This window comes from Dendropsophus ebraccatus, chromosome 4 (genome assembly GCF_027789765.1).
Source record: "Dendropsophus ebraccatus isolate aDenEbr1 chromosome 4, aDenEbr1.pat, whole genome shotgun sequence".
Classification (NCBI taxonomy): domain Eukaryota; kingdom Metazoa; phylum Chordata; class Amphibia; order Anura; family Hylidae; genus Dendropsophus; species Dendropsophus ebraccatus.
The window spans coordinates 129,568,984-129,592,100 of record NC_091457.1 but is presented as its reverse complement, the minus strand read 5'-3'; the positions used below and the strand labels follow the sequence as shown (position 1 = coordinate 129,592,100).

At 40.7% G+C, this 23,117-nt stretch overlaps 1 protein-coding gene across 1 annotated transcript in view; it reads right to left on the bottom strand.

Annotated features, from left to right (window-relative positions):
• Positions 1 to 23,117, bottom strand: part of ERC2 (ELKS/RAB6-interacting/CAST family member 2) — a 667,987-nt gene that overhangs the window by 225,749 nt on the left and 419,121 nt on the right. The window contains exon 14 of the mRNA XM_069967012.1: positions 479 to 626. Coding sequence (XP_069823113.1) covers positions 479 to 626 — 148 coding nt within the window. The remainder of the gene's footprint in view (positions 1 to 478; positions 627 to 23,117) is intronic.

The following is a 23,117-nucleotide window of genomic DNA, read 5'->3' as shown; positions in this document are numbered from 1 at the left end:
CCCTTCAATAAATAGCAGCAGCACACTTTACACCCCACTTTACCACTTCATAGACTTATAATGGAGTCTCTAGGAGATGGTGGGACTGAGCAGCAAACCAGAGAGTGAAGGGTGTTGCCCTGTGCTTCTCCTGGCTATATTTAGAGATCCATGGGGGTCTAAGCATGGAGACCTCAACTGATCAAAGTTTTTGGACATGTCGAACCTACTACATAGACTCATAGGATGGAAAATTCCCAGATACCTCTCTACTCTCTGCGAGCCGGTGCTTTAACATCCCAGAAGGTATTCTCCAACACTGCCCTGCCCATTCAACCAATTCAAAGGGTATATCAAGGCAGTACAAAGCCCAAAAAGAACTGCAACGTATACTGGTCATAACCCTTCTATCCCCTCTTAACAAATATCAAATTCAAAAACTTCTATCTGACAGTAAATCACTTGACCCCCTACACAGTTCTTTACTTGTAGGACATACCTGCTGTTTCAGCTGATGGACCAGTCTGTCCTTCTCTCTCTTGAGGGCAATCACTTCGTCCTGTGTTTTTTTCTTTTTTGAGGCAGATAGTTCCAGCAAGGCGATGTTGGCATCTTTTTCACTGATAGCAGCCAGTAGAGCCTGCTGCCTGTAAAGAGAAGACCCAATGGTTAGGCCATGCCCATTGGTATCTGTATCTTTAATGAATCGTTCTTAACAAAGCTGAATAAATATCAATTGTTATTCACCTGTAGAAGGGTTTAGAGTAAGGACCCGGTTTTGTCCTCTGTATACCGATATTTAGCTGAGGATCAGCATGCATGTGTTTTTCATATGGAATGGGCAATGAGACGCTATCAGACTCAAAGCAGTGGCTTATCTTTTACAGGAACATAAGGTTGGACATGCTGAAACCCAGTACGTTTGATCACTCTGTCCCTGTAGATTCCTCTATCTACTGTGTTGGCAATAGGAATATAAATAAAGATGTGTGAACTTGTGATTTGGCCACTATCTAAGCTAATAACCAAGGATCAAGTAGGGATTCATGTGACCAGGAAACAGTCATGGTTCATGGTTATAGGACATAGGTCTCCTTGGAGAAATAAGCTGGTCAATTGGTTTGGAAGACAGTGGGCATGTATGATGAATGGGCTGGTTGACAGTAGGGATGTATGATGGTGCAGTATCAAATGAGTTGGTAGACAGTAGGGATGCCAGAGGGTGCAACATAGATTGGGTTAGTATACAGTAGGGATGTATAATGGTACAGTATAGATTGGGTTGGTATACAGTACGGTTGGATGAGGGTGAAGCATAGATTGGGTTGGTATACAGTAGGGATGTATGAGGGTGTAGCATAGATTGGGTTGGTAGACAGTAGGGATGTATAATGATACAGCATAGATTGGGTTGGTAGATAGTAGGGATTTATGACAGTGTAGCATAGATTGGGTTGGTATACAGTAGGGATGTATGAGGGTGCAGCATTGGGGAAAACTCTGAAGCTCTACAATTGTGCAAAGAGAAACCAGGAAGGTAAAAAGATCAAATTTTCTGATTTTAATGCGAAGTTCTAAAACTTTACAACCAACGTTGCCTTATAGTATCTATATTTTCAGCTACTATACGTGCAAGAGAGGTTTTACCAGTATATATGCTAAATGGAGTGGAAAATGTCATGTGAACCTATGTTGTATAAGCGTCGCACAGAAGCAGCAAATCCTAGAAGCACAACGTAGACCTGAATTCCTTAGTTCTGTGATATCATCTGTTCTATAATCAGGGTATATATTAGATTAGACCTGTTTGACTTCTGTCTATGCGAAAGGAAGTAAAGAACATAGAGATGTATTTTGGGCCAATAGAGTTGTAGGATGGAGGGGTAATTGTTAATTGTTGTGAGGTGCGGGGGTGTTTTACCATGCGGTCTAATAACACCTGTGTTAGCAACATCTCGTCTGGAAAAAAATGCAACACATAATTATTCTTTTTGTCAGGATCAAAGGAACCATATTGTGTAATGAAAATCCTATTTATAATTACACACTGTTCCAACTTTATAACTATATTTACAAAGGGAACTTAATCCATTAACTTGGTCCAGTTTCAATTCTTGTTTCAGTCAGTTCACCTAAGACGCAAGGTCACAATATACATTCAATATACATTGAAAATATACACAGAATTATTATTGTTTTACTTTTTATGAAGGCATTGTTCCACTATTTGGTGGGTGCTAATTTTAACATAATTACAGAGCATGCCTTTAGCAATCTCCAATGGAAGTCAATGGGGACATTTATCAATGATCACCCTTGCGTATGCCACGGAAAAGCACAGATTATTCATGTATGCCCTGGTCACCTAATGGGCCCCATGAGGCGTGGCAAGGTGAGAAGGAGGCATGGCACCTGATTTATCATGAATTACGCCTGCAAATAGGCATAAATCATGGCAGAAATGGCAGGTGTAGATTTATGCGTCTGCTGTGAGACAGGCACAAGTCCCGCTTGATTTACTTGATTTAGAGCCATGTGCCTCTTTGTAAATCTGATGGGGTGAATGAGGACGGGGCCTTATTTAAGACCGGAATATGAGTGGGCTGGTCTTGATAAACGTCCCCTCATTGTGTCAGCTCTAGATTACCAATTCCTATATTCCATGTAGCTGCTGTAAAGTATATACCTAAATGCTGTCAACAATAGCTCAAGGTGGACACCCCCATAACTATATGCAGAAATGTAACTAAAAAAATCTGGAAATCCCAAAGCTGAAAAAATTTGTACCTGTGTCCGGTTTTATTGTATAGGTGATACATCTTAAATGGTTAAAAACTGGCAGTATTCTATCACAGTGTCTATGAAGTGAGGTAAAGCTTCTCCCCCAGTAACTTCTTATTGACAGAGAAGCTGTGTACGGAGTAGTCACATATCTAGACCTCCAGTAGTACAATAGGGCACCTATTTTTATTTAATCTACCATCTATTAACAAAAATCAAATGCATCATGAGGCGGGGCACATGCTCGGCTCCTGCCACCGCTGGAGCACACTACTGGCCCGGCCGGCTGTTAGGGGTGCATCAGTGGTGTGCTTAGCCACCACGCTGCGGGGCTGCACTGCTTCCTGGTTGGGCGCTCAGCTGAATATGTTATGAATAATGCTGACTGACAGGTGCAGCTGCCAGCCTGCTTGGGGAATGTTTTGGAGGCTGAAGTCCCAGGCCCCAATCAGTTCTGGAGCTTTGACTTTAATGGGATCGAATATTCGAATATTTGGGAGATATTTGTACGAATATTCGAATATTTCACTATTCGCTCATCACTACTGTTGACCAGTCGTCCGCTGCCGTCTAGGGCAGTTAAGGCAAATAGGCAGGGACAGCGGGGTGGGTGCCAGTGTCAGGGCTGCACCTGTCTTTTGTCGTCCAGCTCCCAACTCTTATATCCTAGTGTGTACGGCAAAGTGGACAAAAGAACTGCATAAAACATGTAATGTAGCCATTTGGGTGTACTTTAGCTTTTACTGTATGGAATAAAAAATTATGGTCACAATGTTAAATAAAAAGTTTTTTTAAATAAACACCTTATTCTATGACTATCTATGTATATATCGTACTGTACACATATCTTCATTAAGTGCCACACACTTAAGATATAATTTTTCTTCCAAAAGACACGCATATACACTATAATATACACTATAATTCCATACACACCAACAGCAATTTTGGAAGTGGGGCCTAAAGGCCTAATAAAAGATATCATGACATTGAATAATATACATTTTGTGTAAAATGCTTTTATTATAGCTTTTCAAACACTCCCATATTTAATTGTAAACATTCCAAAAAGCGCGCATGACAATGATAAAAAGTTTCTATAAGATGAAATGTAAATATTTAAGGTTAGTACTTTGGAGAACCAAAAGAAAACAGCCCGTCTGGGCTACTCGAAAATTAAAGGACGAGGATTTAAAATAAACACTCGAATTTCTCTCTGAATGCACGTGAACCATCATTTATTACATTTGTTATTTTAATGTACAGACTCAATCGGTAATTCTGTAAGTCTATATAATGGATATGACATAAACACAGAGCACAGCCTCGCTGCAGGGTTCTAGACAACAAGTTTATTTCAGTAATTGCAGCCCAGTTTCCTGGGAAATAAATCTACCGCCTCACTCACATGAGCTTATTTCACACCCATATCACTGCCATATCTGGGAAGTCAAAGCTTAAATTAGTCATGGTGTATAGATGTATATGTCTGCACACAAGGACGCAGAAAAACAGTCCATATCCTCTGTTCTTTTTAAGCGCCTTACTTTTATACATTTATGTTAATAGGGTGCCCTATGCAGTAACTGTTGATAGCTCTTCCCCTTATGGCGTACTATATAATGCCTAGAAAAATACAAAATTAATATATATTAACTTAACATGTTGTGCCCAAACAATATTACCGTACAGTGCGTTAACATGAGATTAGGAGATGAAATTTAGGAGATATATCGGCATACCAGATGAGAATACCACAGTGTACCTATGCCATGTTCGATGATCTAGTCAACCGAACATAGTCTACTAGTTTGGTTCATATCCAAGAGTAACAGCAAGGCCGCCTACACTTTTGAGGCCCACAAAACAAACTGAATATGCTTGGAAATGGACCATAGTCACTAGTATACTATGTTCCAGCCACTGAAATCAAGAGATCCGTCACAGGTACACCATGATATATACCAGCATACCCCTCTGTCGGTATGCCAATGTATCACCCAAACATAGACTACTTATCTGACATGAAGGTAGCCTAAAAGCACCCAATCAATAAACTAAGGAGTGTCCATGGATCGATATAGTTGCATATCAACAGTGTGGAATTTGCCATCTGGATCAAGACCATATTGATCGCCCAAGACAGCTGTGGATAGGGGTAGCAAAACTATAATCAGATATAATCATAAAAATTCTCTCCACCACTCTGTGACCACAAATATAATACAGAATAGGGGCATGTTGGGGCAATAACCACTCAAACATCCTTACACCATGGGCTTCCCATATAAAACACTATAAGGGTTCACTGAGCCTCATTGTGGCCCATGAATTGTTCTTCTCAGGGAGGTGTTAATGATCCAGTGCTGTTGACAGTAATATACAGTATTCTCTGGACTATTTAAGCAAATCCAGGTATAAGCTACAAAGATTAATTTGATTTTCTAACATGGTTTTATAGAGCAATATGTCATCACTGGTGGGAGTGGGGAGGTTTACATTGGAACAGAGCCAAGTACAAATTAGGTATGTCAATCCAACTCTTCCTCCATGTCCACGAGAACATGACAAGATGTCAATCATACGCCTATCTCTTCATGCTCATAATATAGAGAAATATTGTCTGTACAAAGCTGATTGTGTAAGAAGATAATTCACTTGAAGTCAATGGGGGAGATTTATTAAAGGGTGTAAATATACACCTGGTGTAAACTGCCCACAGCAACCAATCACAGCTTCTTGGTTGCTGTGGGCAGTTTACACCAGAGTGTATATTTACACTCTTTCATAAATCTCTCTCAATGTCATCTTATTGAAAAAGACTCGGTTTCCTGTAAGAATGAAATTTCAGGCAGTTTAAGAAAGTTTCCAACTTCTCCAATTTAATCTCAATGGCTGTTCTACTATATTGAACTATAAGTTGCCTTACACTCTGTATGTGATATCCGCACCAAATATCGGCAGCAATTATCCAGTATGTGAACAGTTTACCTTGTCATCAGAAAAAGCTATTATCTTAATTATTGTTAAAGGGGAACTCCGGATTAGAAAAACTTGTTTTCTATTAAAAGTAGATTACAAGTTAAATATATGTGTCTATACAATATATTACCGTATCTGTACGGTTCTGCCACACTGGTAGCTGATAGAAATCAAGGAAGTGAAAAAAATGGCCCCTGTGCAAATTCACATTGTCTCCTGCTCCTTCTGCTCTCCCACCTTAGGAGACAAATCTTCCATGCCTCTGTCTCACATTGTGTGTGTTTGCTGAGATCAGGCTGATGATGCAGACAGGGGGCAGGGCGTTATGTCCCAGGAGGCTTGGCTGGATCCACCAATCCCCTGAGTGATTCACCATCTCTGAATGGCCAGAAGCAGGTGTTGCACTGATTTCTGTAATTGTGCAGAAGTGTGCAGTGAAATAAGGGCTGTGTTCACACATGTTGGAGTGTCATTGCAGTACTGCAGCGTATTCACAAAAATGATGCAGTAACACAAGTAAATGACGCTAAACAGCAGAGATGATAAGAGCCTTATTGTGGGGCTCAACTTCAAAGATAACAGATGCTTGATCAGAATATGTGCTTGGAAATGAAAAGAAAAAAAAAATCAGGAGGTTCTTTACTTTATTCCAATATCAGCATTACAGGTAGAGAATATAGTGTGCTGTGTGCTGTTACAGGTAGAGAATACAGGGTGGTGTGTGGTGTTACAGGTAGAGAATACAGCGTGCTGTGTGGGTGGTACAACAATGAAATGATAGAATACTGTAATTCAGTAACACAATAAAACTGCAAGGTGTGAACACAGCCTAGATGTTCTGCAACAGCTTTGGGTGGGGATTAGGCAAGGTGGAGGACTGTGATGAACAGCTGAGGGAAAGCATTGCATTCTGGACCTGTAGTACTGTGTACAACTGCTCAACCAGGAAGTGCAGAAACACAAAACAGAACAAAACCCCCCAAAACAAATGGATTTTTGGTAGTTTCAAAAATGGAAAAGATAGGTAAATAATGCTTTATGCTTCTGCAGAAGTTTCCTTTTTTTAACCCCTACCTGGAGTTCCCCTTTAACCTTAAACCTCCATTTTCACTCATGTTCCCTGCTTTTTTTTGTTTGTTTTTTTATTATTATGAAGGTTACATTAACTTTTTTCAATTCCTCTTTACCAGAATCCTCTTAAAAATGAGCTAATCACAGGTTGTCCCAGACCTGAGGACCCCAGAGATCAGCTTCAATCTGTGTAGGAAGAAAGAAGAAGCTTTTCGATTTCCCTGCAATGCCACTAGAGCGAGGGCCATGCCGCAGCCATTTGGCACCACCACTACACAGTGAAGACAAGTAAAACATAGTAATGTAATGCTCTCCTTTTGTACTTCTTTTTGTCCCATAAGTGTCCTCTTCTTAGTCCCACAATACTATGAAATTCCCTTCCAAGGAGTACGCCAGGGAGAAGGTGCTGGTTCAAGCCCTGCTGGATTCACTAAGACTCATGCGCCTCTTAGTGAATCTGTCTGTGGAAAAGGGGGCGGGGCCCCTTCATAATTAGGGGGGATATCTGGTGAACAGAAAAGCTCCTACCTCTCCTGCTCCTTGGCACTCCTCTTTATCTGTCTGCCCATCCGCGCTGATACTTTTACAGACAAGAGCAGGCTGAAGCATGTTGCAGGCTGAGCTGGCATTGTGTCTGGGCAAAACCACGCCTATACGCAATGTCTAATAGCTGCCCGATGTAGCAGCGACATCAGTAACATCTGGCAATTATTGGTCATTGCCCTGAAAATGCTCCCTCCCCCCTCTCATCTGCAGAAGTATCAGCATGGACGGAGGGAGGGAGGAAGTGGACCACCAGAAAGCAAGAGAGAGAGTTCCTTTTCTGGTCTTTAGATATCCCACACCAGTATTTTACATATTAATAAACATAATTTAATACATTCCTATGTACATATTCCCGCCAGCAGCCATCCTTCCCACGGGGCTGCCTTAGGCAGAGGTCTTCCATCCCCATAGGTAAATCTGACTCTTTAAATAGCTATGAAACTATAAAACAACAAAGTCTTCACCAGCCAAAGTCTTCGCCAAGTTTCCTAGGGTGATATCTGGGCGTACAACACAATCTCTACCTGTCACCAAATGTTACATCTTTGTTTTACTCTACACCATATGCAGAGGCTCAGCAGAAGGTTCATTTACACGTCTTCATCTTCGCCGAGGAGAGGCTAATCTCTTACCGTTGTTTAATAAATGTGGTTAATGAAAATAAATTTTTCAACCATTTATTACAGCAATACATTTCTGAAAATATCACTGCATTAATATTTAGAAATACTAATCCGTTGCTCTGTTAGAAGATTGCCTTTCATTTTGGCCAGCTAATCTGCTATATAAACAGTCGGGTACAATTTCTCCCAAACTTTGAGCAAACTCTAATGTATCCATTGAATAAATGGAAAGTTGTAGAATCGAGTCTAAATTGAAAACATCTACAGCACCGGACAGGAATGTGCTGCTTTACTTTCCATTTTTAACGTCTAAACATTCTCCCAGTTTGCAGATAGTAAAATATCTCTATTATGTACGTTGGACAGGTTCACATTTTTTATAAGTAAAATTTATCTTTATAAGGTCTAATACCTTTCAAACTATTTATTGTAGACTATGAAGAATGAGTAAAATAGGAGTGGTGTGATTCAAGGTAAGGTGCAAGAATGAATGTTTCCTGCGGAAACAATAATTACGTCATGTTATATATTTTATATGGCCTCTTGCTTTCCAGTTAGGATTCATAAAACAATCCCAAAGCTGAAAATATAATATAAAGTAATAATTAAAAGAATCTCATCAGTTTCTTTAAAGGGAAACCAAGAGCAGGTTAGAAGTCTCTGACCTGCCATTATGTTTTCGTAGAGCAGGAGACGTTGAGAATGAAGGTCATTTTCTTACCCTAATCCTCAGAGCTGTTTTCAGTAAAATTTTATTTTATTTACTTTATTTATTATGCGAACTAGGCGCACTAGGAAAAGGACTACCATCCTCAGTGCACCGATTGGACCCACTGGCCCGTCCCTTCTCATGATTCTTGGGGCGTTCTGCAGTGATGTATGCCTGAGTGACGTTAATGCAGAACGCAACCTTTATATTCATAAAGAGGTGCAGGCCAGCGGGGTGGATCGGTGCATTGTGGGTGGTAGCTCCACCCTCAGTGCACTGAACCACCTAATTTACATATAGGTTAAAGGGGTTATCCAGTGTGGGGGGACTTTTTTTGGGGGGACCGAGGAGGAAGTGGCTGAAATAAAAGACGTCCACTCACCTCCCCGGTTCCAGCGGCGGGTCACTCATCGTGGCACTCCGAACCACGCTGGATAACCCCTTTAAAGTCAAGATTTTTTCCAAAACAAAAATAAGGATGAAGGTAAGAAAACTCCCAGCAACTCCTGCCATATGGGAACAGTCTTCTAACCTGCTATTAGTTTCTCTTTGAGGCTATGTTCCCACAATGCCAAAAAAATAAAGGCAAATAATTGCTGTGGTTGCAAAATAATGATCATTATTAAAAGATCATTATTAAACTAAGTAAACTAGCATAATGATAAACATACACATACGCAGTCTTTTTTTTTTGTTATATGTTCACTTTCTATTAGTTTTGTTGTAGCCATTTTATTTTATACTGTATTTGCAGCTGACAGTTCATCTCAATGGAAGCTGTCAGCACCTGGACATAGTGCCAAGCATGTGGCACGGTATGTTACAGTCTGCATGGTATGATTATGTTTATATTTTTTTTGTTAACTTCCCGTCTTTCCTTTCTACAAATTGTTCAAATAAATTTTGAAAGGAGAGATTTTTGTTGCTGACGTAACTGCTAAAGCATCTAAATTATAAGATCACTATGGACATATTCCACTGCAGCGCAGACTTCTCAGGAATATTATTCACGAGATTTAATAGACCGTCTTCTTAATTATATGACTGCAGGATGGATTTCCTTAAGCCTCTTCAATTTGCTGTGTCAAACATACTGTGAGCTCCGCATGATGAGCAAATAAAGAAAAAATTATTATATTGTTATTATAACTAGCATTGTGGACAGCTAAACAGAATATCTGCGTGTAGGTAACATTTTCCTGTAAGGGCTTGTTCCCATTCATCCTGTGATTTAGACACCGGATGAAAAAACATTGCATGCAGCGTTATGTCATTCGGTGAAACCACAACAGAGGGCTACTACGCTGGATCGTGCCAAGCACCATACTAGCCTGTGGGACAACAAATGGAGCGTTGAATGAAAACGATCCAGCATTTTACAAATATGGTTCCCATCGCAAACAGCCTCTGGGTAACAAATCGGGTGGCAGTAAGGTTTTATAATGCGTGGTCAAGATCATCTGACAACAGTCTAATGCCCTCCAGTGTTGTTAGGGAGGTTTGGTACATAGGACTCTAGTGTACTCTATCTTTCGTTCAATAAAAATCTGTATTCAAACGGGGTGGTGGAGGACCCTGGACAATTATCTCTTTCTCTATATTGTAATATAGAACAAAAGCTAGCGCTAATATCATATCTACTAGATATACTCCACATATACTTCATATTTGCATTTTATTACATGTACTGTATAGGACTGACAGAGGGACTCTGGACAAGTTGGGGCCACATATGAAGCCTCTATCATTTACTATGTTGACTACCACCATATTCTATTCTGCCAACGGAACCAGTAAAAGACCAGATCTATAGGTTATGCAGGGCCAAGAAAGCCTACTACTGTGAAATAAATCCCAAACCCAGCCTAAGGCTATGTTCACACTGCGTGAACAACCGGCCGTTCCGTGACCCCGATACCGGCTGGGTGATCTTTCCGGCCGTGGAGCTCTGATGCGGGCACATCAGTGTGCGCCCGCATCAGAGCTTCCCATAGCCTGTGTGAACTGACAGGTCTTTCTGCGGCCGGGATCTGGCCGCAGAAAACTGACATGTCAGTTTTTTTCCGGCGCCGCATGGCATCCCGGCCGGAGTGCATACAATGTGTGTACGCACCGGCCGGGATCCCATTGAAAATAAGGCTATGTTCCACTCCTCAAAACTACGGCCGTAGTTCTGCGGCGAGAACTGCGGCCGTAGTTTTACGTAGTGTGAACATAGCCTTAAGGTGTTATCTGGTAGAAAAAGTACACTCAAATGTTCTCAGTTTAGCAGTAAAACATAAAAAGCTGTAGTCACCTTCTGCCAATCCTCTGATGGTGACTATCTTGCTAATCAGACCCTTCTACTCTCTGTCCCTTCACATATAAAATACCTGCTCAGCCAACTGGCCACAGAAGCCAGTGATTGGTCAGTCATTGCTTATGTGTCAGGAGGGAGAACAGTAAGTTCTGAGCAGCAGGACCAGCACTGTTGGAATGGAACAGGTGTAAGGTGAGTACAGGTCAGCTGTTTTTGTTTTTTCAAAACAACCTCTGTAAAGGGGTGGGTCCCTTTATCCTTAATCTAAGTTACATTAGTCCCACACAGTTATTTGCACTGGCTATGCTTCATTCTTAACATATTATAAATCCCCTTGGTGCCTCATCCTTCTCTGCAGTGTGGAGGGCTAGCCCATCCATAAGATGGCCGAGCATAGAAAAGAATATTATCATGAGCATTGCTCAATGTCCTACACTATGCCTGTATTGGCTTCCTGTGTGCAGCGTATGCCTATAGAGGACACTAAGTGTTGTGTATATCATCGTTCCTCCATGCTTGGCCATCTTATGGACAGAATTATTGTCCTAACTGCAAAGGACAAGGCAGCAAGAGAAAAGGGCTTGTCATCTATAAAGAACGGTGCACACCTATGACCTTACTATTTGGCATACAGTGCTAAATAACAGTACAACACACTAAATGCATAATACTACAAAACTGCCCCCATAAAAATATAATACTACAAAAATGTACTTAAGAAGTTTCCATGTTAAAGTGAATGTACCATCAGGTACATTCACTTTAAGCGTAGCATATCAATAGAACGGCGCCAGTGCAGGGAACCTCCGGCGGGGGCTGAAGCACCGGAGCCAGTGGGAGGGAACCCCCTCCCCTCTGTTACGCGGCTCCATTGATTCTAATGAAGTCGCATTACAGCGGGAGTTTCCTTCCACTGGGGGCGGGCCGGCTTGCCTCCAGTGCTTCAGCTCTGGCTGCTTCCAAGCAATAGACCGGCGTCATGTGCAGGAACCAGGCCATGGTTCAAAAAAAGGGACCACTGTACCGGCTACCCCGAGCTGGCACCATTCTATTGATATGCTACACTTAAGGCGAATGAACCTGATGGTACATTCGCTTTAAGAATGAGTTGGTAGAGGATTCGTTGACATTTCTTCTTTAGACAATGGTATTTTCCAACTCTGGGCAGACAGAAAGCAGCATGTCACATTGTTAAAGAGAATATGCTATATATAGCTGACAGCCAAATAAGTATTCACATGGATCTATATATAAGGCTGTAGCCACAATATGAATAGGGGTATTTTCTAAATGCTAAGTGCTGTATATAATCAATCAATAGTACATTACAAAGGCATGAGCTCCTAGTAGGAAATGATATGGTGTCATTTCCTCATGTGTTAATAAAGAACAGGGCAAGCTTCATCTGAAAGGAGAGGAATGGGACGACGGATGGTATGTTAGATAAATGCTTTTCTGGAGAGCCTGTGCCGTTAACCTCTCTCATAAACTCCCAATGCATAATTGAACTGTCACTTAAAGCAGTCATTTTAAAAGGGGGTTCTCTAAACATTGCAATTTTATTCACAGGGTCTGTCTTTCCTAACTACTTGGAGTAAAAAGTGGTGATTTTTCATCCCATATATCTGGTACGCCAGCTGCAGAACGTCTGCACGCAAACACAAACCTTAAAGAAAAAAGCTGGAGGAGAAAGCTGGGTCTCGATGGAGAATATGATAGAGGACAACTCGCAGATGATAAAAATGTAAGAAGTGTGAAGCCAAGCCAAATACAGGCGGCTATGCTGTGCAATATTACAATGCGGGACTCCTCAGCCCACAGCTGTCTTCCCAGCAGCAATAAAACCAGCAACAGCAACTTTTGTGTTAATGAGTTGTTTTCTTTCCCCCTGGTGACCTTGAAGATGCAACTTTAGGTTTAGTGGGAGGTAAGAGTGCAGCACTGGAGAAAAGATCTTGTTAATAAAGTATGTTAGCAATGCTGTTTATCTGCTTACATAGGAGGACTCGTGAGTGGAGACAGCAGGAGATACGGCACATCCTGGAGCACAAATGTGTCACGTTGCTTTAAAATCCTCAAGAGCAAAACCAAAAGATCATTCTTAACATATGGTTTCTATAGGTGTCCATACACATTAGACAAAATCTGACCCAAAAAGCCAATATTAGCACAATTGGCTATCTAATGTTTAAAAGGGTCATTTAAGGTGGTTTGGGAGTGTGCCCACTGTTAATCCTCTTTTTCATAGAGCATAGTATAAGGCAATGCTTCTCAAACTGTGAGGCGGGCCTCACCAGTGAGGCGCCCCCTAGTTGTTGGTGAGGCCCAGCTGAGGAGCCAGTTTTCACAAAGTTAATATGATCTGCGTAGTCCTTTTGCTATTTGCAAATATCTCCATTTTAGCAACATTATTAATTTATTTTGCACTTGCTTTATTGGTATATAGAGCTTGGGAGATGGGTGACAGGTAGCCCTAGCATTATTCTCAGCTTTTATATGGACTTTCACCGCAGATGGTGAGACCCAGGCACCCTCATGGTCAATCTGGTGAGGCCCAGGCATTGCCTTGGTCTGTTGGGTGAGGCTCCAGTAGAAAAAGTTTGAGAAGCACTGGTATAAGGCAATATTGGACAACATATAATAACTAGATATAAGTGGTACTGCATTGGCTAGTAATACCGTGTGCTGGAGCTATGATGGACTTAAGGGATTTGTGTCTATTGCATTATGTTCTAGTAGATCAGTCTGAACCTTAAGTAATATATAGTATTTCTCATAGAAAAGAGCAATGGTATTGACAAACCAGAGAGCTATGTTGGTAAACTGTCTAAAACTGGACAAATTATGACTAGAGAAAACCTCAGGGTCCATCAGACTAAAGACAGACTGAAGCAAGGGGTCTTTTGCCTAAGGGTGTCTATGGGTGGGAATTGGGGTAGTAAAGTTAGGATTCTCAGAAAGAGTTTTTATTGGGTTGGCACAGTGTAGGACATAGTGCAATGAGGCCATGTAGCTGAAGGCCATGGATGCACATGGACAATCCTGGAGGTAAGTCAAGGGGATGGGTTTCCTAGCCATAAAGCGGGAGATTTATCAAGTGCCCCCTTTTCCCCAGCAAGATTTACTACGAGGCGATGCCTATTAGTAAAGCCTGGTTTCCCTGCGCCTGGTACAGGCATTGCAGATCATACCTACACCTGCTCTGGATTTGAATCTGCGAGTGGGCGTAAATCAAGATAAATCTGGTATGGGAGGAAGTCACGTGGGGTTACAGTTGGCGTACGTCATGGAGAAGGCAAAAATATCAGCTTACTCCTTGGCATACACCAGGGGCACATCCTTGATACATCTCCCCCAGAATGTTTGGTTTCCATAGGGATGGTAAAATATTATGGAAGAGTTTACTATATCAAAATGGTAGACAGGTATATACGGTACCCCCACATATAGCATTCTATACAGTACTGGCCCAGGTGCTTTATTACAATACTTCAACCCTGAACTATATACACTTGCCCAAAGCCAAGTGTCACGACATAGGTTATTGTTGGCATTTTGTGACCTCCAGGTCAACACCCATCTCTCTTTTCAGAACTACACATTTACACAAGGTGGTTACTGAATTTTGACATTGTATCAGATGGATTTTCCTTCCTTTGCATATTCTACCAATGATGGATCAGCTAAACAGAAAATGCTTAGGACAACAGACACAGGAGACATTGGCCACCTATGTTTTCTTGTCTAAATAAATCCGTCTGGACCATTGAGCAGAGAGAATTACTCCAAAACACTTATGTCATCCTGTGCTGTTTACTTAACCTGGTGATGCCATGCATAGGAATAAAATCTCTTGTTAGTTTTTGAAAATTGAGAGCTGAGAAGTTTGTTAGGTGAGACTGGATGTCGACTGGAAGAGGAGGAGGATGCTTTTAATAGCAAATGTGGTTATATAGCCTAGGGACTGGTTCCCCGGCCTGCAGAAATGGGCACTATAGAGATACCAGACTAATGCACAAAAACACAATAATAATAGCCCAGTCACTTGTCAGCGTCTTCACTGAGCCGCTATACAATAAAGGCTTTTTAACTGCTACATGGGTGAGTGCCACAATTCTTCTATGGATATTATTGGACATGTTGTGCTTTTTGTTGAGCAACACTGGCAGCAGTATTGAGGTAATCCAATAGCGGGGAGACTTATATCTGAGCCAAGCCGAGAAGGTAGTGGTGCCGGGAGAGGCTATTCCTACTTGATTGGACACAATAATAATAGGGGTATCAACAAGCCACTCTGCTGCTAGGGTTTGTAGACAGAAGACAAGGGCAGCAAACCTAATCTTTATCCTGGATGGAGGAATCTTTGTTATGGATTCAATTTGACAATTCTATAATTTAGTCAATGACGATTTACATGTTTATGCATACAACATCTCTTAAATGTGACAGTAAGAATCCGGCTTACCCCACCTAAACCTAGTGATTGATAACTTTACCTGTATCCAGGTTTGTACAGACACAGTTGTCAATCAATACGTGTGGGTGAGTAAGCAGGACTATTTCATTATTTTCTAGGAGTCTGGTCATTATTTATTCCTGGGTAGGGATGAGCGAACTTTTGAGAAATTCGGTTCGGTTCAATCCGTCGAACTTTCGTGAAGTTCGGATTCGTACAAACCGAATCTAAATCGAACCTTGCTATAACGGCTGAATAATTGCAGCTACAATAGTGGGAGTCTGATAGGGTATAGTTTCAGTTGCTATTACAATGAAAAAAGGGAAAAAAATAAAAGTGAAAAAATAGTGTAAAAAAATTAGCCAAGGTGTAAGTGATTACATGGGACATAGGACACAAAGTTCCTTGGACCCAGTAGGGTGAAAAACAGACATTTGACAGTGGAACTAGCAGCAGAAATAGTACTGTATTGGGAGGAGGAGAAGGCAGCAGCACTTTATTGCACCCAGGCCAGTATGGTTGAGAACAGACTATTGGAGGAGGAGGCACCACTTGATTGCCCCTGGCCAGTATGGTTGAGAACAGACTCTTTGAGGAGGAGGAGGCAGTACCTGATTGCACCAAGGCCAGTATGGTTGAGAACAGACAATTGACAGAGGAGGCCTTGGAGTGGTGGCCTGGGAATCCTCGCTGATGATGTTGTTCAGTGCACTTTCCAGAACACGGACGAGTGGGATGATGTCGTTGATCCCATAGTCATGCCTGCTCACAAACAGAGTTGCGTCCTCAAAAGGGATCAACAATTGGCAGGAAATGTTCGAAGAAACCTGTGCACTATGAGGTTTGTCACATGTGCCATACAAGCTGTATGACTAAGCCCTCCCTGCTGCACTGCAGAGACAATGTTCCTCCCATTGTCGGCTACAACAGTTCCCACCGTTAGTTGACCTGGGGTCAGCCATTCATATATCTCCTTCTCCTCCCTGTTGGTCCGGAGGAGCTCCTGCCCACTGTGGCTCCGTTCACTAAGGCTCTTCAAATGGAGGACAGCCTGAGAGCGCCGGGCCTGACATCGTTGGTAAGACACCAGGGCAGGTTGAACTGCAGTCAAAGCGGCGGATGGTTGCAAGGTGGTGGAGGCAGAACTTGTGCAGAACTGGCCCAACTTCCCGATGGTCTTCTGGGAGGATGTTGACCCAATGGACAGTAATAGACATGTACTGCCCTTGCCCATAATTAAAGGACCAGACATCAGCACTCGGGTGCACTGTCTTGGACACCAAGAATCCCAATGAGTCACCAACATTTTTCTACACAACTGTGCAGTGATAGGACAGCTGATGGGACATTTTTTTTTTTTGGCTGGGACATTGATGGGACTTTTTTTTTTTTACTGTTTTTTTCTTTTTTTCAAACTTTTTTTGTTGCGGCTGAACAGGGTTCTCCTATTTTATTTTTTGAAGCTTTAATCAGATCAGCTTGTACATTGAAGTTGCTTTCATGTGTCTTGGTTGATACTCACAGACAGCTGTCACATTACATTTTTTATTAGGCAGCACCCAGGTATATATGAGGAGACTAACTTAAGGTCTCACCCTAACAGGGGTGACATCACACATCTTGATATTCACAGAAAACCAGGATACAAGAGATTATAGGAGTAATAATCCCTTGTATCCTGGTATATTCTGTGATTTTATTTGTTATTGTTATTTTAACCAGATTCGTTATGAATAGAGATGAGCGAACCAAGAGCATGCTCGAGTCGATCCGAACCCGAACTTTCGGCATTTGATTAGCGGTGGCTGCTAAACTTGGATAAAGCCCTAAGGCTATGTGGAAATCATGGATATAGTCATTGGCTGTATCCATGCTTTCTAGACAACCTTGGAGCTTTACTCAAGTTCAGCAGCCCCAGCTAATCAAATACCGAACGTTTGTGTTCGGATCGACTCGAATCCAAACTCGGTTTGCTCATCTCTAGTTACGAACCTTCTCAAAGTTCGGTTCGGTGACGAACCGAACTTTTTGCAAAGTTCATAACAAATCTGGTTCCTTACGGTTCGGTTCGTTCATTCATACTCCTGGGGGTCTAGTTTTAAAAGCGCCTCTTGTTTTATAATTGGAAGCCTACTGTATATTAACCAAAGCAGAAAACAGCGACAAAGAACTTCTTACTCTGGACCCAATACAAGCAAATCCCCTTGGAAGAGCTTATTGCTTTCAAATTGAACTGTGTATTTTTTCATTTAGCCTGTAGTAGCACTGCAGGGGATTGAAACAATTGCTGCCAGTTTGCAGCACAGAATATATAGTATTGTTGGGGGGTCCAAATAGTAGGCCTCCTGTGATTAGCTTATTGTTAGAGGCAAGTCTAACTAAAAGAAATGCTCCAACAAAGACTTTATGGGAAGGAGGGAAGGAAGGAAGGAAGGTAGGAAATAATAATGGTGCATCCACAATACTATCTCATCAAATTAATTAAAAAGAATATTTTATTCAAATCACAAAAAATACAAAATCCGTATACACACACATTTTAAAACACCTAAAAAACTGCATCTGTCTCAAAATCTCTTGATTAGTAGTGATATAGATATAGGGGCTCTGTTACTATGTATTTATTTAGGCAGCTCCCCGGTGGGAAATGTGCGTATTTTTACTAATTTCCTTGGGATAGTTAACCCTTTACAGATTTTTTTAGAAGTGTTTTTAGATGTGTCTATATGGATTTTGTATTTTTGTGATTTGAATAAAATAATATATTTGTTGATTAATTTTATGAGATAGTTTTGTGGGTGCACCATTATATGTCCTCTCTTTCTTTCTTCAGTGGTATGCTTAGTTAGTTCTAGGCGTTGATGGCATCTCTTAGTTTTTTTTTTTTAGTGTTGATCTCTCCAATTTTTTCCTGTGACATAAAAGTTTTGATTAGTTGAGTTCCAGGTGTTCAGACCCCGAATGATCTCTAGAGTGAACAAGAAGAAGAGCGCACTAAATGTGTTCTCTCCCAGCTCTATGTCTGGTGACCGAGTCAAGAAAAATCTATGGGACTCGCTCAGCCATGCAATTCTTTCTCTGCTCCATTCTATCTATCAGTTGAGGTCTTAACACTCAAAGGTTTGATATTTCTCTAGGACTTGTCAAGTGACAAAAAGATATGGAATAAGGTAGCAGCTGGGATACAGCATTGGCCCTTGAGCAGACTAAAGAACAACCAATGTTAAATGTTGACCCTGTAAAACACTAAAGTTAAAAATTGAGTTGTGCAACATGGGAACACAAATTAGAGCTGCGTACATTGGGTGAATGATCCCTGCTTTCAGTTCAAGTCTTAATAACAAAAGTACTAAACAGTGATTGTATCGAGAAAACAAAAAGCACTCATATAGGTTTTCCCTTTCCATAAGAAGTCCTCCATCATCCTTTTCTTAAGCTTTTAAAAACATCATTCAGTTAGTGTATTCTTCTTCTAAAAGACTCTAAAAGGCACAGAGGGAAAAGGAAACAATGCAGAACCCTTTGAGAAAATGTAAACACTAACACAAAAGACGGAGCACCTAGAGGAGACGGAGATGTCTCATTTGAACTCTGCTTCAACCGAGGAGCACTTGTCGCCAGAAGGTGAACCTGATCAAACAAGAAAAGTCACCAAGACTGTCTTAGAAATATAAAATACTGATAACTAAAAAAAAAAAAAGTCTTGATGCCATCACTATACACATCTATATATGGCCACCTTTGCATGGCTGATTCTACCCATGATCCACTTTTCAAAAACTATACTAATAGGAGCAGGTGTGTCGCCAGTACTTCCAGTCCCAAAGAGAAATTTCTATGGTTGTGGAGAAAGGCATTAGTAGGGTGACTTTTAGTAACATAATCACAAGCATTAACTACTTTTGTAGAAGAATCTCCAAACGGGAAGCTGATTACTGGATGTTCTGCTGCTGAGAATCTCGACAATCAGCTGGGACCTGCAGAAGAACCCTGAGGCAAGTGTTCAATTCTCCTGCAGTGCCACCACAGGTGAAATTAAATATTACACATTACCCATTGAGATCATTGGACTGTCTTTATCATATATGGTCATGCAAGGTTCTCCACAATGAGTCAAGCTTTAAAAGCAGTTTTCCATTCTGGCTAATAAATGTGAGGGCAAAAAATATCTTAAATGAGACAACTCCTTAAAGAAGTTAGTTATTCTGGTGGTGTCTTATCACTATGGATAGCCTGTAAAACTGTTATAAATCAATAAAATTGCTTGGTCACTAGCTGTGCATTAAAGTGAATGGCGCGGACTGCAATTTCCAGCATATTCTGGTGCAGGAAAAAAGAGTGAATGGGCCACAGTGCTTAACCAGTGCACCAGTCTCCCTCCCTCCTTTTTTTTATTTTTTTTTATCAAGAACAGAGGGATTTAAGACCATGATCTCTGATCTCTCTTTTTGAGATGGGAATACCCCTTTAAGTTTAAGAATCTGTAGCTCACAATGTAGAGCCTTTATAGGGATATTGGGAGGTATTGTTAGCCATGTAACACAGCCTGCCAAACAAATACTCCCTAATGGTGACGTGACCCCCTAGTGACCTCTTAAAATGTTTTAACAATGTGAAAAATATCTCTCTCTCATAGCAAGCTACATTTTTTTTTTAGAATTGAATGTGCCCTAAATGTGCGCTTACACACAGATAAATGGTATTCGCAGTCACTTTCTCTGTTTCCAATTTCAATCTCTTGAAACCCGGCCCAATCTAAATAAATAAATGGGGATGCTAAAGAGGAAACTGCAAGTTCAAGAGCGGCATGATTCTGCAAACAGCTTTTTTCCATTTTGCACAATGTAAACTTGATCCCACTGGGAGCGCAAGGATCGAACGCTCACATTTTGGCATGGAGTGTACAATTCGTATCTGACAATAAGCTGGGCAAGGCTCGCTATTTGGCAGCCATCGAGACATTAATAAATTTTGCAGCTGCCAATTCCATTTCAAAACATCAATAAATGGAACAAATTGTCGCACAGAGAAGGCGCTCAGTAAGTAATATCTTATATGTTTCTTTACCACTCTTTTTTCTTTTTGTACATGATACTGACAGGGAAACCCTGTATTCAAAAATAAAAACTAATTTTGTTTACAAAAAATAAAACAAGATAAAGTATGGTCTGATGTATAAAACTGGTTACCATACCCTTTGCCCATTTATTCTAAAACTTAACCTTAGTATTTATTTGATTTCTTGCTATCGAGAAGTTTAGTTCAGTGCACTTTTCAATCCAGTTTATATCCAGTCCCTTATAGTCTAAGGACGGGCCACATGTTAAATAAATGTAAACCTATGTGGCCATACCACATTAGTGAGGGCAGAACAATAATCTAATGTTTATTAGAATATCCCGTCAATCCAGTCCAATGGCAATGGAATATTAGTGAAATCTTATAGAGGAAGCTAGAAAATGACAACATACTAGCACCTATGATGAATATAACTTGACAACTATGGATTCAGAAAGCTGCCTTTTGCAGTGACACAACTCTACCTATAGTAGGCAGTAGTTTCTGATAATTCACAGGTAATGTTACATATTTAATAAACAGGTAAGATACATATTGCAGATACTTTATATTGTATGAATTATTCCTGTCATTTTGGGCTGTAATGGAGATTTTTCGATAAAGCATTATACAACATCTCTGCCATTTTTAGGACTTTTTACACCCATGCAACTAATTTTTAACAAAAACTGCCACCATTTCCCACCAGCACTTATGTACTTTTCACTTTACCATCTCTATTATTGCTGTCTAAAATACTGGAATACCGGAGGGGGGGTGTCATAAATGGAGGTGTAAATCAGGCCTATGGACTATAGACCCTTAATGCATTGGTTAACAATTGTCCATTGATTTCTTATCATCAATTTTAATACAAATATCTTGTTGCTTAAAGTGTACCTGTCACCCCCCCAAAAAAAAAGTTTGACATGTCAAAGAGACATGACCAACCCTGACTGATCTCTGTCTAAGTGAGGAGACGTGCCCCATAGACTTTCATTATGTGGCCGTCTGATCACAAGACACCAAGCCGGGAAAAGAATGCTTCTCTAGACTCTCCTGATCTGTTTAAATCTGAACACTCAGACCCTGACCGATCAGACTTTTGACGTGCCAACAGGTTTTTTTTAGTGATAGTTAAATAAAATGTAACTTCCAGAAATCATGAATTTCCAAAATAACTTCTGCATATAATATTATTATTATTATTATTATTATTATTATTATTATTACTATGGATTTTTACGACTAACAAACATTTTTTTAACAGTGCTAACCAAGCCAATAAAGCAGTGGTACGAGAAGGCAACAGCCAAGTGCTCGGGATAATAGAGGTTCTATAGTATGTTTCTATTTCAGTAGAGAAATGTCAGCATTATGTGATATTCAGCAGCTGTAGGTCAGCTGTCAATTACAAGACAGTTCACAGGTCATCCACATAATGATGTAAGGTTATTCGGAGGAGCCATTTAAAAGTTTCTCTGATAGCATCACAATAAACTGCTCGGATGGTGATGATGGAGGTGTGGTTATTGTCCGATGAGAAAAAGAGTGGAAGACGAAAGTCATTAAGGGTTAGCACTGGAGGTCAGAGGTATAGAAGAGAAACAACATCTGGATCCTGACACCGGTCCACACCTCAGGCCAGACTTGTACCTGAAGACACTGGCAACATTTAGAGTCCAAGAATAGTACAAGGTTGATTACATGTAAAAAGGGTATTTGTTCACGTGTCATTTGTTTAACGCCTAATAGATTCCCATAATTCTAACGTATGTTAAAAACTATTGTGTAGTTAATACTTATAACGGTATAGAACAGGTGTCAGCGCACATCCTCCATATAAAGAGAAGCTTTGTCTTCATAAACAGTTTCTATAATACGCGTCTCCAGCCAAAAATAAAAATATCCCATTGCTCCAGACTTATATGTGCAGAATGTGTGTTATCCAAAGTTCAATGTCAATGTCAGTTCATTGAAAAGCAGAGAGTGCATATCAAACTTGATAATGTCATGCGACTGCAATCTGGTCTCCTTATGTGATTACATCAGTAAATTTAGTGGGCTCTCTGGTCTACGTTTCCAGATGTTTTGGGGTGTCTACAGACAGGTGACTCCTTTTTCTTAGCATAGACTCTGAGTTGGTTTGCATGAGTTTGTTCTGGGGGAGAGCTAATTTGCATAACTTTTCCCATAGAACATTGCCCTAAAATAAGTCTCCAGACTTCATTGGTCTATGAGAAGCAGTACTCTCTTGACCATCATGTTACAGTCACTGTAAGCTCCCTCCCTGTTCTAACCCCCCAGCCAAGCCATTTTATACTGTAGGAATCCTATATAGGATGAAGTTATGAATTCAAACAACCAAGAAGAGCCCACATCAGAATGACATACTCCCTCCCACATGCGGCAGTTTAGCAAATGTGTTTTTTGGTGAAGAAATTGACGAAATTGGTGGAAATATTGAGGGGCGTCACCTAATAGAACATTATCTCAATATTTTTTAATTGGTCACCATTAGGAGCACTGATGTTTAAGGATGTATTGTATAAATAAAGGTGTCTGTATACAGAAAGTTTCTAAGCTCCCCCTAGTGGTGGCTAAGTGAACCCA